This window comes from Xenopus laevis, chromosome 6L, assembly GCF_017654675.1.
Source record: "Xenopus laevis strain J_2021 chromosome 6L, Xenopus_laevis_v10.1, whole genome shotgun sequence".
In the NCBI taxonomy this organism is placed as follows: Eukaryota; Metazoa; Chordata; class Amphibia; order Anura; family Pipidae; genus Xenopus; species Xenopus laevis.
The window spans coordinates 49,322,288-49,340,303 of record NC_054381.1 but is presented as its reverse complement, the minus strand read 5'-3'; the positions used below and the strand labels follow the sequence as shown (position 1 = coordinate 49,340,303).

Sequence of the window (18,016 nt, the reverse complement as noted above, 5' to 3'; positions counted from 1 at the left end):
TTTTAAAAATCATTGAATCCTACAAACAAAAAATAAAAATAGGTTCCTGTGCCTTAAATAATTATATAAACCCAGACCTTGCGTTGATTTTTTTTTCTTTAATATGGTTAGACAGTGAGCAGCAAACATTTGCAAAAAACTGCATGCCATAACTACCAAATACAAACAATTTTTGTTACATTACAATTAACCACAGCTTCACCTGAAAAGGCAATAAACACACATGCTAATTGCATAAAAAATAAAAAATAGTGATTTGAATAAAAAAAAATCACATAATTTTGTTGCAATTTTGTAATTTACGCCGACTTTTAATGGTTTATCTTCATTAAACCTGCCTAGCTCAGAAATGACAGAATGCAGGTTTCATATGTTAATAAACGGAATGAGAATTTTGATCAAACCAAGAAGATGTAGATCTGACAGCAGAGCCAAACAAACTGTATTCTGGTGCAAGTATCAATGATAATGACAGTAAATCAATTAGCAAACCTCATAACTCTAGTGCTATAGAATATATGAGCCCTAACAACATTTACATTAATATGACTATGAGTATTTTATTTGGTAGTTAAACTATTCTTAGCAAATACAAATATTTATTCCAATGCTTTATGCTGTCAGCATTTTTTCTTTCATCTTTTCATATACAAGAATCAGAGATTCTGACCTGTGTATGGACTTAACAAGTGAAACATTGCAAGAAACGTCAGCATAAAACAAATATGGACTCTCTTCTTGCAAGTTTTGCGTAATGGATAAAGCGGCTGTGTGCAAATAGCAAAACTAAAGTAATATTTAGTGGTTCCAGCCCCTTATTGAAAAGCAGCTTTTACAAGCAGTAATATAGTTCACTGATAATTGTATTTAGGTATATGTTTACATTTCCTTTCTTGCTTTTAGGAGATACAAAAGAAAGTGGGTCAGCCTGTTTGGCTTACAAGCATTTTCTTAATCCATTAAAACTGCCAGTCAGAAAACTAACCAGCCTTAAAATTCCCAGTGAAGGTTTGTTGATTTTTCTGTGAGTACAAAGTGAAAACCCCATTTAGTTTTAATTCTAAGATATAGGCAGGGCTCCTTCAACGCTAACGCTCTAGTCCTTGTTTACTGAAACAAACAATTATATCCACAACAACGTGTGAGCTCATTATGTATTCAGGGCACTGACAGAAACCCTGCACTTAATTAAATGCTTATCACCCTTAGGCATTGCCTCTGGGGTTGGAAATGTGTAAGTTTTCAATGTCAGCTGCAATAGTTGCTTTGTACATTAGTGGAGGCCTACAAACAAAACAAGATGCATTCAAAAACTAGAGATAATAAACTCAGAGGTTTTTGAAAGCTGAATCATATTGTATCTCAAGTGGGTTCTCATACTGCGTTTTGATATCAGAGTGGAACATACAGTAAATATAATGACTGGTATAAAAAGAGAATGTCTCAGTGCCTGAGAATTGGGGACCGCCATGGGTAAGAAACATTTAGGTCAGTAAAAGAGACAATAATAGGTGCCAGCAAGCTCTTAGAAACAGCAGAATGAGAAAGAACCACAGTGACAAGTGCTACAAATATTATTCATGGGGTTAGATATTATATGGTAACTAATATAATTATAGTTTATACAAATGACTGTGTAATAAATACCCATACCCTGTATTCAAATCAGGGTTTAGTTTTAAAATCTGGACTGTTAAGATTCTACAGTTCTTGGGATAGGCAGTTCTGATGCTATTCTTTGGTGTTACATTATAGAACATCATTGTGTCAGTCTATCAGAGATACATACAGTAGCTTGCAATGATAATACTGCATTTTTTAAATGTAGAAAATAGTACTCCATTTAATCAAACAGCACATGGGGAATATAAGAATCCACAGAAAGAGGGTATGTAGGTAGGCAAACCTTCAATATGTCATTGTTCATGACCTGCAGAGACCAATGATATACATTATTTCAATTACTGTTTTGGATACCCATAACCAGCAAGGCAAGTTCTGACTGATTCTCAAAACTAGCTCAAGAAAGGTTCACAAGCTAGCATATCTGTCAGAACGTGCACAGGGGACTACAGGGATCATATACAAAATGTAGTGCACAATGCAGAAAAGTAGCCAAAAACCAATATGGTACAGGACTTTGTGCTCCAAAAAAGCTGAAAAAAAGCGAAATCTTTAATTAATTCTCAAATGCAGAGCTTGTCTATGTTCCAAAGGCAAGTGGATAGTGAATGAGCAGCTTGATTTTGAACCCCTTAGTCTGAGGCATAAGTAAGTGACCCCTGATAAGTCACATTTTAAGTAATTTTCTAAAATAATTTAGCCACAAGTATGTCAATAATACTGTTATAAACTTTTAAAAATTGATTATGAAAAAAATCTCTATTTTCTACCATGAGTTAAAAATGGCCCCCCTTACAGGAAGGATTAAAGTAATTAGGTTATTATTTTTTTTAAATTTATTAAAACACTTGAATATATAATCACCAGCACTGTAAAACTGAAAATATGCCGAGTTGCCAATTCACGTAGAATTTGGTCCCTAAAATGAATAAAACGAAATGAAGCCTGAATGAGGTTAATGAATGACCATTTAAAGCATTTAGGAATTAGAAAGGAATTCACTGAGAGAACAAGATAAAAGGCGCCTGTAAGTTGCTTCTCTGTTTGGAGTTAACATCATATTAATAAAGAAAACAACGGTATTATTTTCTTATGGGTTTATTAATTACTCGGTGAAATACTTTTGTAAAGCACAACAAGCAGCAAATGAATTCATGGGCTATTAATCTGTCATACACGGCAGTGGAAGCAACGCTCATTAGATGGCTTGATGCAATTACTGCTATTACATAACCATCTTTACAGAACATAGAACAAATTATGAATCATATCATTCAATCTTACTTTCCCTGGAAGCTTTGGAAAGCCAGAAAGGGAACAAGGCTTTACGTGAGAGACGAAAACCCAACGTGCAGTAAAGTACAGAACACAGTCATTCATGACCTTTAACGGCTTAAGTACCAAAAGGGTAATAAAGGCCATAGTCTAAAAATACTTATATATCAATTATGAATGGCTGGATGACAAGGTGAAATCTTTCATAGACTAGAGGTAAAATTGTATGTAGTCCCTTTTTATGAAGAGTGATGTTTTGTAAATGACAAAGCCAGCTGCAGGTGGTTCACACCTTTGGTAAAATACTAGTAGAGGACAACATTTGCAGAAAACACAATTTTAATTAAATATGGTGACAAACAAAAGGTAGAATATAAAATCTTTTCAGTTAGCAATGTGTCTGAACTGTGAAAACCTATACAGACCTCTAGGCCCGGACTGGCAATCTGTGGGTTCTGGCAAATGCCAGAGGGGCTCCTATCAGGTGCCATAGAAAGTCAGTATTTAGTGGGCTTGGGGGCTGTTTGGGCCTCTGTGTGGGCTGATTGGGCCTCTGTGTACCTCAAATGCAAGGGCCTATTTTAATTCTCAGTCCGGACCTGCAGACATCATATAATATTCCATCTGTAAATAATGAGGAAAAACAAACTTTACTAATGTTATTTGGACAAATGGTGTTTCCAGTTTGTAGTTACTGAATAAATATTTGCAAACTATTTTTTTGTTTGTATGGCTATTTTTTCCAACATCTGGGGCGCATTTTACCCTTTAGGGACAGATTCAGTTCCACATACCTCTGAATTCAATTGCAAATAGCTCCATAGACTTATTTTGAGTTTTCACGAGATAAACTGATGAGAAACCATCAAACTGAATCTGAGACTTTATTTTTTTTAAAGGAGGAGGGGCGAGGCACATTGCCCAGATGCATAGTTTTGTCCAGATTCAATTCTCCCAGAAAGACATATGTCCTAATTTAATTCTAGATTTTCCCATACATGTCAATTGAATTTTCACATGACAAATGATGAAATAACGGGCCAGATTTCTCAATTAAATGATAAAGAAAAAAATGGAACTGAATTAGGAGAAACGTTTTTCTCAAACTGAAATTTTGTCCATAATTTTTCATGTGATTAACCATAAAATAATGTTTTGACATTGATTTGAATCTGACCCAAACCTTGGCAATCACATTCTGAGTCATGCTGTGGGGACTGAAGCAAATCAATAGCCATCTGACTTTCTTAAATTGCTGATTGTTAAAGGATAATTCAGCTCTTAACTAAAAAAAAACCCTACCCCCCTACCCTACGTAGGCCACCCCCCCCTGGGAAATGGCCCTAACTTTTTACTTACCCCTTGGTACCCCACTCTCGCCCCCCCCCCCATGCTGCACTGCTATGGATGCATATTGAAAGACTTTAAGGGGGTTATTTACTAAATCAGTTTTTTATGGTCGAGGTTTTTTTGGGCAAAAACTCAAGGAGGAAAAACAACTAGAATTTTTCGAGATTATTATTATTGCAGCTTATTCTACCCAGAAGCTGCAAAAAGTCTGAATCAAGATCATGTAGAAGTTAATGGCAGATGTTCCTTTTACAATTTGAAGATATCATGATCTGCGCTGGGTTTCGATAATCGAAAAAATGCCGGGGTTTCGGACGAAAACATGTTAAAATCAAGCAATTCAAGTTTACGCTTGATTTTATTGAGTTATTTTATTGATAAATAAGATAAAATCGAGGGTGGGCGTTTGGTTGAACTTGGTTTTAAAAAATATGAGATAAATTTGAGTTTTAGTAAATACCACCCTTAGTGAAGTTTCTATGCATTTTAATGGAGAGGGTAAGTTAGGTTTTGTGTGCAAATTACTGACAGTGGCTGACTGGCCTGTCACTGCGGGTGACCGGGTGAGAGGGACTTAAATCAGGATGAGTTCAGAAAAAAAGGGTGATTTGACATCTGTGCCTTTTCTAAAGCAGGGGAAATGCTTGTGCGCAGTCTGCAGACATATGAAATGCTGCTCATCAGCTGCAATTATTGTATAATTCTGACACTATTGATTTATTGAGTTTAACAGTGACATTACGCAGGGTGAACAAACACAGACTTGCCTTTCAGCCCCATTTCAAATTACTGCTTCTGTGCTAGATGATAATGACACCCCATACCTTCATTACTTCATTACTTAAGGCAAGTACAATGAAAACTGCTAATTAAAATGTGTTTTAATTATTCAGATTATTGATGGGATTTGTGATATAAATGTCCACAGTGGGACTTAGGGATAATTTAGGTTCTCTTCTAAGGTTATGTTTCTGTTAAAATGTTGTTTTTACAATAATATGATTTTATTATATATAATTTTATATCCTGATATTTTTTTGGTTTGCTTTTTTTACTTGTGTTACTAATAGGGGTAAAATGTTTTGTAAACTGTTTTTTGAGAGCAGCTTTATAACAGTATTTATATTTTTTACTGCTTTTTGGAATTTATTCTCCCAAAGGTACTGCTCTATTGTTTTAATTACCTTAAAGCAACAGTTCATTGTAAATATAAAAACTGGGTATATAGATGCATGCTATGCAATATTTTTCTAACATAGTTAGTTAGCCAATAATGTTGTCTATAAAAAGGCTGGATGTCTAACATAACATAAAACTACTTCATGCTTTTCAGCTCTCTAACTCTGAGTTAGTCAGCAACTTAAAGGGTGGCTACATGGGACATAATTGTTCAGTGAGTTTGCTTTTGATCCTTAGTATGCAGGTCAGATTAAGAAGCAACAGTGTCCCTTTCAAGTCACTGATTGGTTCATGACTGGTAACCAATCAGTGGAAACCAAAAGAGCTGCAAAGCAGGAAGTAGTGTTCTGGCTATTATGTTACACATTCAATCACTCCAGCCTATATAGATAACATTTTTGGCTAACTAACTACTGTATATCAGAAGCATTTTTATACTGAACAATTACTTTAAATTAGGGATGTACCCAATCCACTTTTTGAGATTCGGCCGAATCCCCGAATCCTTCATGAAAGATTTAGCCGAAAACCAAACCAAATCCTAATTTGAATATGCAAATTAGGGGAGGGAACGAAAAGGTGGGAAAATATGTTTTTTATTTACCTTCCCACACCTAATTTACATATGCAAATTGGAATTCGGTTCGGCCATGCACAAGGATTCAACCCAATCCGAATCCTGCTGAAAAAGGCAGAATCCCGAACTGAATCATGGATTAGGTGCATCCCTACCATAAAATGAAACAGAATACCTAGAGCCCAGCATGGTATATGGTCAAATCCAGCACTAAACCCCAAGCAATTTTTGCTCACAGATAATGCCATTTTTTATTTTCCTCAATGTTTCATAAACAATTAGTCTGGATGGTTTTTGGTCAAATCTTTTATGGATGATTCAAAAAAATATGGAATATGTAAATCACTGGTAATATTCAGAGACATCTTCCAGGTTGGCATTTAAATTACAGGACTTCCATAGACCTTTATTTTAGCAGTCATGCGGTTTTTGGGTTTTTGAAATGGAAAATGAATTAAAAGCAGACATAATAGTAAGATCATAAAAAATGAACAATTTTACATGGTAAAAACTGTAGTCTCATAGCCTCATCTGTTTTCTCTATGCAGAGGGATTACAGATGCCGACAGGTGAGTGTTTTGGCGATTATACCAGTTTCCTTACTTCTGGAGAGCACAAAGGATGTTAAAATGAACGGGTAGGCAAATAGAAACCTGGGAATATGGCAATGTGTATTGATTAAACTATTTTTTTCTGCTATGGCACACAAGTTGGATATCTCATATTTCAGGAAAATGACAACGTTCCCTTTTCAAATGTACCAGAAGAAACTGTTAATTGTATATTCTTTTTTGAACTACACACAGAAAACCCATCTGACAAGAATTTTCCCACCTCTCCAGTGAGTTAAAGCTGAAATGCATTAAAATGCAATGTGTTAATTGAATTAGATACCATGGGGATTATTTACTGTAGACTTTGTACAAAAATTCTAGATTCCTTCTCTTTCCAAGCTTTTGTTTATTTCGTTAACATCATAATCAGGAATAAATCTCTATTTCTCCAGGCAATGAAAACAACCTAACAAATGGGATGGAATACTAATTCAAATCAGGGACCAATTTATTAAGCATCTGTATTTTTTTACTGAACAATAACAATGGTTAATGTCCAGCTCACCAAATTTGTCTGAACTGGTAGAGGCACATTTATCTAAGGTCGAATTTCGAATTCATGTGAGTTTTTTTAAACTCCCCTAAACTCCCACAAATATGAAATTCAACCAATCGAAAAAAAAAAAGTAACTTTTTAAACTTGGACAAATGGAATCAACCCGAAAACCCGAATAGAATATTAAAAACTCAATTCGCAAAAGCTGAAATGTCAGGAAGGCTGCAAACAGCATAAAATTGATCCCTGAACTTCTCCCATTGACTTAAATAGCAATTCGGCAGGTTTTAGGTGGCGAATAGTCGAATTCGAGTTCTTAAAGGTCCAGTAAATGCTAACTATCGAAAATCTAATTTTTTTTAAAAACTAGATTTGAATTTTAACTAGGGCCAGAGTATGAAAAATCTCGAAAATCTAATTCAAATTTTAAAATAACTCAAATCAGATTTGAAGAACTCCCTAGTCGAATTTGACAGTTTTGACCATTAAAAAAACACGAAAATTAGAATTTCCAATTCGACCCTTGATAAATCTGCCCCGTAATCTCCCCGTTCACTCACATAGCTGTTTAACAATTTGGATGGCAGTAAGCGAGTGAGATCTGACACTCTATTGAATAGAATGGCGTTTGTCTGCTCAAAGCAATCAAGCACATTTTGACAAATTGACACATTGTTAAATATGATGATCATTAAACTATTACTGTGTTTAAAATCTGGAAAATAAACTGTTATGAATCCTTCAAGACTCTCTAGTTAGGATTTTAGTAAATCTGCCCCTAGGTCATTTGAAAGTAGCAAACATTACAAATTTTCATACATAGTACTCAAATTCCATCAAGTTCATGTACTCTAGAAAAGTCTAACTTTAATCCTAACTTGTCACTATTGCGTAGAGAGAAGAAAAAAACACATTCATTTCTTCCTTACTCCAAAAGAGCAATTAGACCAGTCCCTAGATCAACGTTGTTCTAATAGTCTTACCCCTATATTTAATAATCACTCCTTAAACATCCTTTTTATGATCTCAATAAATACCATTGTGTCCTCTGGAAGTATCTACTGGTAATTAAGGGAACATAGAGTATACTGTATTGTCCCTTTATACATATTAGTCATGCCCCTGAGGATTGTCCATGCCCTATATCATTTTAAATTTAATTTGGTGAGAAATATATTTCTCCTTTAATTCCAAATTTCCCCATGGATTTCTATTGATTTATCATGGGTTAAGCCACGGGATACGTTTTTCTCATGTAACTGAATTTGGCCCTTTGTACTGTAGCTAGGATCATCCTTCTCTGGAATCCAGAATCATGGTAGAAGCAGAATTCAGAGTATCACTTAGGTAACTGTGGCCCATACACTTAAAACAGTGTAAAATGCATTTAGCTAGTGCATAAGTAACATTGTCAAATTATAAGAATAATATCAGAACCAATTTATTATTACTATTTAAATTTTCTAAGCAAAGCTTTTTATTCCCATTCACTTCAGAGTACTTCACCAAGTCAAATACTTAATGGAAAATTATTCTTTATAAATATAGGATTGTGTTAACATTGTCACTGAAAACTGTCAAATGCATTTTCATAAATATGTCCAAGTGAGTGAAGACCCCCCCCACCCAAGATGTACAATTGAATTGCCAATCTCTGTAATATTCAACACATTTGTCCACCTAAAGCCAAGCTGTTCTCAGGTGCCCTTAACTCCCAGATATAATATACTGTTTAGGGTGTACAATGTCTTCAGACTAAACGGGTTAACATCAGTCACACTGCAATTTTGGAAATGCTTTCTGAGTTTCTTGTGCCATTTACACAGGGGCTCCCATATTGCTGCAAGTCTGACGAGTGTAGAAGGACCCCTCCAGAAAGGCTGATGCCTGCCACCATTCAACTGATGTTTAAATGACAATAAAGCAGGTGTTCAGCCATAGGGGATTGTGTTTTTCTGCTTCATAACATGAGCGCCTGTGATGGAATGTTGATCGAGGATGATTGGAGACAGTGGGATGGCTAATTGCGCTGTTGGATTAATAGATATGAAACACATACTGCATGGAAAACCCATAAAGAAAAAGTGGGATATGGAGAGATGTTTGTACTTGATTTTCAGCTTAATGTCAGTTGATGGAGGTGGAACTTTTTCCTGCACATCATAAACTCAACAGTTAAGGATAAATGTACTGGTAAATAAAAGAGCTGCTTGGGACTTAAGCATCAAGAGTAAATCACTTCCCATTAGGGGTGTTGATTGCCATTTAACACAGAAGGAAAGCTCTCGTGAAGGTCAAATAAAAAACAAAGAGTGCATATGTTGCTTTAAAGCTGCACCATTCTAGATGTTCTAAACTTCCCTTCCCAGAAGCCCTTGAAAAGCTTTTGGGTTATAAGGCAGGTGGGAGATGAAGTTTAACAAGATCTTGTAGGACACAGGTTGAGATCTTTTAAGTAAGGGTTTAACAACAAGATTATATGCATTTGTTATTGTTATTAATGTGTTAACTGTACAACTGTAAGATAAAAGTGGGACCGGTGTGAAGTCTTGGATATATCTCACACACAGCACATTGGCCCGTTGACTATTCTGACAGATAACAAGGAATTCTTCACATTGGACTTACATTCTTTGGACATGCCCACTTCAAAGCACCTCTGTAGCCGGCAGTACTGGCAGCGGTTCCTTGTAACTTTATTGATAACGCAGTTCTTTTCTCGGTGACAAGTGTATACCATGTTTTTCTGAATACTCCGCCGGAAGAAACCCTATAATGAAAAGGACACAGTATAGAAAAAGGAGACATCAAACGGGGGCTAATTAAATCCATGTTTCTCCACACCACAGATTGGCCTATTTAGCTAATGAAATGCCTTCAATGGAAATGTTAACCTTCAAACCAATATGAAATATTAAAGGCTTTGTATCATCTTCCTTGTTGCTTAGAGCATGCTGGTTAATCAAACACTAAAGTATATTGAACAGATTATGATGCAGTGTTGGGAAAGTGATACCGGAGCAAGGCACTTACAGGATGACATAGTACGGTATGTTACCCGGTATGTTACCTTCTGACAGCCTGCCTGGAAAAAACTGAGTTCATGTGAAGTTTAACCACTTATCTGCTAGTGGGATACAGAGATAGCACAGTTCTTTCATTCTTGTTGATAGGACAAGGGACATAGTAAGCAGTTAGCAGTACATATATGGGCCAAAACACTTCTTTAATTAATAAGGGGAATATGACACTAGTGCCTGTAGAGTGGCAAAGCATAAAAGGGTCTTCTTCTATATTAATATCTAGACATACAGTATAGCCCATGCTGTTTCACGAAGCTCCTAGGAGAGGTAGGGGGGAGGTAGGGGTGTCTGTGTGTGTGTGTCTCTCTGTGTTTGAGTGTCTCTGTGTGTGTTTGTGTGTCTCTGTGTTTGTTTGTCTCTGTCTGTGTGTCTCTGTGTGTGTGTGTGTGTGTGTGTATGTGTCTCTCTGTGTTTGTGTGTCTCTGTGTGTCTGTGTGTCTCTGTGTATGTCTGTGTTTGTGTGTCTCTGTGTGTTTGTGTGTCTCTGTGTGTCTGTGTGTCTCTGTGTATGTCTGTGTTTGTGTGTCTCTGTGTGTCTCTCTGTGTTTGTGTCTTTTCGTGTGTTTGTTTCTCTGTGTGTGTGTGTGTGTCTCTGTGTTTGTGTGTGTGTGTGTGTGTGTGTGTCTCTGTGTGTGTCTCTCTGTGTTTGTGTGTCTCTGTGTATGTCTGTGTTTGTGTGTCTCTGTGTGTGTGTCTGTGTGTCTCTCTGTGTTTGTGTCTTTGTGTGTTTGTGTCTCTGTGTGTGTGTGTCTCTGTGTTTGAATGTCTGTGTGTGTCTCTGTGTGTGTCTCTCTGTATTTGTGTGTCTCTGTGTATGTCTGTGTGTCTCTGTGTGTGTGTCTGTCTGTGTTTGTGTCTTTTTGTGTGTTTGTGTCTCTGTGTTTGTGTCTCTCTGTGTTTGTGTGTCTGTGTGTGTATGTGTCTCTCTGTGTTTGTGTGTCTCTGTGTATGTCTGTGTTTGTGTGTCTCTGTGTGTGTGTCTCTGTGTTTGTGTGTCTGTGTGTGTGTGTCTTTTTGTGTGTTTGTGTCTGTGTGTGTGTGTGTCTCTGTGTGTGTGTGTGTTTGTGTCTCTGTCTGTGCGTGTGTCTCTGTGTCTCTCTGTGTTTGTGTGTCTCTTTGTGTGTGTGTGTGTTTACATGTGGGCTGCTTTGTTTGTTTTTTGCCCGGGCTGCTTTTTGCTCCCAGTCCGGCTCTGCTGGGACCCATGTGCTACATCAGTACTTACTTTTATTTCTATTATGATTTTTATAAAATCTGATGTAAGAGCAAGGGTAGAGCAGAGGTAGGCCGGGGGAAAAACAACGGAGTACGTTGCCAGTTTATTTGTGATACTGCTCCCAGCCTTAGCTGGTATTTTATTGACTAGGCTAGTAACCAACCAGGTGGCAAACCTATCTTGCATTCAGTGGGTCACTTCCGCTGAAGTATGTAATTCAACCACATCCCTCAGTCTCTGAATGGAGAAGATGGGCACTGTGCATTTAGCCAATTTGGTAACTTGGTCAGGTAGTTAAAACATTCCCTGCATCTGAGTAAGAGAAATCTGGCCATATTCCTTATTTGTGGCGCCTTTCTAGTGACATATGAGAGTAAAAGCAATAGCCACTATCTGCTTATACTGGCTTGCTGACCATGGACAGCGAGTGCCCATTGTACCCTTCATAAAAGTAGACTAGTTCTGCCATTTGACTGATGGCAAAATGCCTATAAAGCAGATTTTTAGTCACAGCAGGCTCTGGATAATTCTATGAGTGCCTCTCTTAGTATGTGACGTGGAGAAGAAATTAGTTAAATCGTTCACAAATAGAATGAAAAATTATGTATTGTGAAACCAAACACATTTTTGATCTCAACATCATGGCTATCATTTCAGTTCATTCGCAACATTAAATACCACAAGACAAATATTTGTTAAACGATTATGTTAGGGTTATCTAAAAGGGCACGAGATTGTGGTTAGATTGCCGTCTGTCTATAAGTTAGTGTTTCAAGGACAATATTGTTACTGGGACAGGGGAAAAGCGGTGGTAACTTAACTTTACTTTTAAGCAGTTAAAGGAACAGTGCAGTGTAAAAATAAAAACTGGGTTAATAGATAGGCTGTATAACATTTAAAATCGTTTCTACTATAGCTAGTTAGCCAAAAATGTAATGTATAAAGGCTGGAGTGACTGGATGTCAGAACTGAACACTACTTCCTGCTTTTTAGCTCTCTAACTCTTGAGTTAGTCATTAAACTTAAGGGGGGCCACATGGGACTTAACTATTTAGTGAGTTTGTAATTTATCCTCATCATGCAGGTCAGATTCAAAAGCAACAGTACTCCCCTCAAGTCACTGATTGGTTACTGCCTGGTAACCAGAGGAAACCAAGAGTGTGAAAATACCTGGTAGTCCAGTGGTAGTGCAGCAGGGACACCTGCTACACTCTTGGCAGGGATGCCCGCAACATCTTCTTTCCTCCTGCGACACTACTCGTTGCATGGCGAATTCTAAATGACGCATGCTCGTGCCGCTTACGGGTCTGACACGAGCGATGTGTCTGACGCCATTACGCTTTCTCTCGCTTTGGTCCTCTCACGTTAAGACCTTGTGGCGCTCGAGTAGCGGTGGGCTACTCCTAAAGCCAAAGGCACTTCTGGGTTTGGGCCTAAATAGGCAATTTTTTGTGCTGCTTTGTTTACAATTAAGGAATAAGGTAATTAACTAACCTGATTTGCCTACTGATGGCAGCTACACACAAACACAAACCTTCCATTTTAGCCTAAGGGCTCTTACTGACGAGCGGTTGAAGCTGCGATCCCCTGCGTTTCTGCGTTCAGCCGCAGGGGAGCACAGGAATAGACGCATTTAGCTTTTTTCAATGGGGCTGTACTCACACAGGCGCGTGTAGGCGCCGAACGTAGGTTGAGATGCAACATGCTGCATTTTCCCTGCATTCGGCGCCTGCGTCTATTCCTGCGCTCCCCTGCGGCTGAACACAGAAAAACGGAACGCAGGGGAGCGCAGCTTCAACTGCTCGTCAGTAAGAGCCCTTAATGTGGTCAGTGTTCAGCTGCAGCTGATGATTGATAAGTTTATCCTGGGTTTAGGGACACTGATTCTATGCAAAATTGTCTATAATTGCTGGGCTTGTTTGTGCACCAGAAACACTGGATTCTGTTAATTTATAAATGAGCAAAAGCCCCTGGACTATTAGCATGTGCTGTAGTAATTATACACAGAGCTTCTGTACCATTTTACCAACCCTTTCCTTCCAAGTACCAGCTGTTGTCCTCCCCCAGATACACTACGTGCAGGTCTAGGTAAAGGTGGCCATACACGGAGAGATACGCTCGGATTTTTAGTCCCGACCGATCGACATCTGGCCGACTTTCGGCCAGATATCGATCGGGGAAGCCCGTCTGAGGGCCCCATACACGGGCCAATAAGCTGCCGACTTGGTCTGTCAGCAGCTTTTATAGTCCCGTGTATGGACACCTTAAGTTCTTAGCGAAGAAAGTTAGTCCAGCACCCACTGTTTCATGAATAAAACGGCCTTTATTGGACCAAGGGCATTACAGCGCTGTAATGCCCTTGGTCCAATAAAGGCCGTTTTATTCATGAAACAGTGGGTGCTGGACTAACTTTCTTCGCTAATATTGCCAGTGGAAGGTGGCCACTGGAGGACGTGCACCCAGCCAAAGAAGTGAGTTGCAGTTGTGCTGACTACTAATCTGCCACCTTAAGTTCTTAATCACATACGCCAAGTAATATAGGTCTCACCGCCTATGCTAATTCAATTTGCTGAAGATGTACTGAAGTTACTTATGCATTGCTGTGGCAACAAATCATGCATTGCCGAAGATCCAATTAATAAAACAATTATTTTAAGATCTAGATCTGAAGCCAATTGAGCCACCAGAAGATGACATGGATTAAATGGCACAGATCTGTTCAATCAGCATTTGGCCATCCGATCAGAACCCTGCAGGCCCCTATGCCATTGAATTAACACATGACTGCATACACTGAGAAATGCTATCCTTGGTACAATAGATGGCCTTTCAAGCTGCCAATAAAGCCTATTTTCAACATGTGGATTGGGTCAAGAGCAAAACCCTGGAGACCAAGGAGGATGTCGTCTACATTTGACAGGCCCATTCTCTGACGCAGTGGGGCCTAACTGGGATCATAGGACCTAAACTGAATCATAAATACATCTTACATTAAAGTTTAGTTGTAAGACACTTTCAACTTCTTATTGAGCTATAGTTTCTTGAAACCTAGAAGCTGGCAGTGGGTCAAGGGATACCAAACTCAATCTGTTCCATGAACATATCTAGTTTTTTGACACTAGACTTCTTATAGACTCTGCTTCTCTGCTTTGACAAATCCATACCTCTCAACTGTCCCTTTTTCGGAGGGACAGTCCCTCTTTTGACAGCTCAACCCGCAGTCCCTCATTTGTACTGGAAAGTCCCTCTTTTCTCTGCACTGAACAGCCAGAAGAAGAAACAAAGTTTCTCACTTAATTGGCTTTTAGCAGAGAGCCCAGAACAGCTAACAGGTGCAAATAAGATACTTTGTAACAATTTTGAGACACAAAAACACAGTTTAGATAAGGAGAAATATTTTCAAACTTTCATAACCTGCCAAATTTTGTAAAACAAACATGGTAATTAGGGGGTGTGGCCACAGAAAGGCCACACCCACCCGCTATGCGCGGGGAAAAAATTTTTTGTCCCTCTTTTTACTTCCAAAATGTTGGGAGGTATGGACAAATCCAAACCAAAAATGGAACTGGTGTTTGTTTCTGCGCTAAAGGATTCCCAGATGGTTTGTACGCTGAGTAATATTTGTTAAACATCAGCAGATAAAAATGGATTTGCTGAAAACTGTAAAACCATCTGCTTACTAAAACAGTTCTTAGCTTAGCTAAATATTTCACGACAAAAATCAATAATCTAAAAATTTATCCAGCAGAGCAACAAAGAACTGAGCCAACTGCAATTAAACAAATAAAACTGGCTGAACATGTTACTATGCCTGGATAGGCAACACTGTCCATATACTACTGTTTATACTGTACATGAACCCTGTTGTCTTTATATTCTATATATTTCCAACCAGATGCAATGCCACCTTTTGTAAAGTTCCTGCATGTCTCTCCGCTAACAATAATATGCCTTTGTTGAAATCAATTACTCCACAAAAATCTTTATGTCTTTATTGTAAACAAATTATAAGACTGCAATAGGAAAATGTCACCAATTTTCGTTTTAACTACATCTTTTTATAGGTATTGCCTCTAAGCACTGGGCTCTTGCCATAGTAACACTTGCGTCATGTTGGACATATGCTACTTCATATGTAAAGATCAGACAAGGTGCAATCTAAGAATTTTATGGCGTCAATAGAATTTGAAACCTTCCAACAGATGTTTCAGGAAAGAAACATTTAATCCACCAAAAACAAGGGTAGTAAATGTAAAAGTTGACATTGTGCAGTGAGACTTATATTACTAAGTAGTGAAAGAGATACAATTACACATGCTGTAAGGCTGCGCCAGCCACCTGCACACTTGCTAATGACAGAACAACCATTGCATTGTCTTGGAACAGAGGTTGGATCTTAGGCTCACAATAAAAGGGCTTATCTGAATATGTAGAGACGGTGTACCGTATAAAAGCCCAGTTACAAAAAGGACAATGGAAAAAACATTCTCATAAAAACAGGTTAAACTATAAGTAAGTAACTGGTTTCCCAAAATAACAACTATTGGGTGCAGTGACAATACAGATGCATGAGGTTTTGGCCAGGGCAAATAACTGTTAGTAAGAATTAGTATTTGTTTGGTTACCAATACCTCAATGTTTTGAGCAGAGCACTTTTTACCTCTTGTATTGGTTACTGGTTGTTTTTGTATGTAATCTTGAATGATCAGTGTATTCGTGCATTTATTGTACAATGCTGTGGATGTTGACATTTTATGAATGTGTCGTAATAACAATTATAATACCTCCATAACTACCTGTTCAAAGCCAGGAGATGCATTTTAGCAAGTGAGAGGCCACACAGTATGAAGGAGACTCATGAAATGGAGATAACACAATTACTCTGCATGGGTTCCAGGACACCAAAAAAAACCCGGCGGGTCCTGCTAACCCAGACCCATTCCATGTGTACTGTAACATGGGGGAGGTGGACAACGGGAGGTAACAAAGGGGGCCCCTTGAGGTTGCAGCACTAGTGGGCCCCAACACCCCAGTCTGATGTAGACAACAGGTCCACCAACCTTACATGTCATTCAAATGCACAAGTTAGCAATCATCAGGAAGAGTGGCCCAAAAATGGGGCCCTTTAATCATGAAATGAAGAACACAGCTTACCTTGGGAAAAAAGTGATTCTTAAGTGAGCACAAAGTAGTGTGCAATTTAGCTCTCTAGCACTTGCACCCTGAGTTACAGGGCTGCCATCAGGGGGGACAGGGGGGAGAGTTGTACCGGGTCCAGAGGGTAAGGGGGGCCCAGCTGCGCCACACTAACTTGATTAGCCGGGCCCCCTTCTTTCTGAGTGCTGCCGACTTCAAAAGGAAGGGCGGGAGCACAGGTGGAGGTATCTTCTGTCCATTCTTTCCCTTATTGATCACAGAATTTAAGTTCCGGTTGAGCTGTTCAGGGATTGGATATCTGAGGGTTGAACTTCCCCTCCAGCTCATCCAATCACCATTCAGCTTTTGTTGGGACTTAAAATTCTTTGACCAATAAGGGAAGAAAATTATGTCACTGGAAGAAGATGCAGCCACCTATGCTCCCCTCCTCCCTTCTGAAGTTGGCAGCTCACTGACAGCAGGTGGGCCCTGCTAATCAAGTAAGTACAACATGGCAGGGCCTCCTAACGGTAACCCTTTGTGGTCCCTGTAATTGTATGGAGGGGACCCTAGACACAATTTTTTTACATGGTCATTTAAGGGGGCCCTGGCCACCAATGTTTTTTTTACTGTGTGGGGTCCTAGCCACCCATATTTTTTAATGGGGGCCCTGACCACCAATGTTTTTTATTTACGTGTGGGGGGCTCATGACCAAATATGTATTTTTATTAACATGTGGAGACCCTAGCCACCAATGTTTCTTTTTTTTCTTTTTTTTTTTTTACTGTGTGGTGGGAGGATGAACCTGTGGGTGGTGCTTGTTGTGGGTCGGGTGCAGCCCAGGGGGAATAGTACAAGGTTACCACGCTTACACACCCTGGCTCTTCAGGACAAGACAACCCGGTGCACGGTGAAGGCAACCTCGATTGTAGCAAAAAAGAAGAATTTCAGTGGCACTCGAAGGTTTATTCAAGCAGGTACAAGCCCTTGCTGAGTTTATTTTGCGAAAGTGCAACGTTTCGGGGGTAAACCCCTTTATCTAAAGGGGTTTACCCCGAAACGTTGACTTTTGAACCCTCTAGTGCCAGTGAAATTCTTCTTTGTTGCAGCCCAGGGGCCCCAGGAAATTATGTTGTATGGGGCCCTGTTATAATATTGGCCATGCTGAGGTAAAGTGAATGACCCCTATTCTCTCCCAAAATTCCATTAGATGACAGCACAAAATCACCCAGATTCATATCTAGCCTCCTCCCCAAAAAAAAACCCTACATTTTTAAATTTAAATTTATTATACCCCTATGCTCCAAAAATCCCAAATTCAAAAGGCCGCCATCCCAGACTTGTCGAGGTTCTTTATAAGTCAATGGGAGAGGCACCTATCTCAATTTTAAGCCTGAAAAATTCAAGCAATTTCTCTAGATTTTATCGAGTTTTTCCACGATCCGATCAAATCAAGTTTTTTTAAT

The 18,016-nt window shown here is 38.8% G+C and overlaps 1 protein-coding gene across 2 annotated transcripts in view; it reads right to left on the bottom strand.

The window, feature by feature from the left end:
- The window catches only part of rarb.L (retinoic acid receptor beta L homeolog), a 620,347-nt gene that overhangs the window by 59,316 nt on the left and 543,015 nt on the right, over window positions 1-18,016 (bottom strand). For both annotated transcript variants that reach the window (XM_041566005.1, XM_018267461.2), the window contains one exon: window positions 9,743-9,884. In XM_041566005.1, coding sequence (XP_041421939.1) covers window positions 9,743-9,884 — 142 coding nt within the window. The remainder of the gene's footprint in view (window positions 1-9,742; window positions 9,885-18,016) is intronic.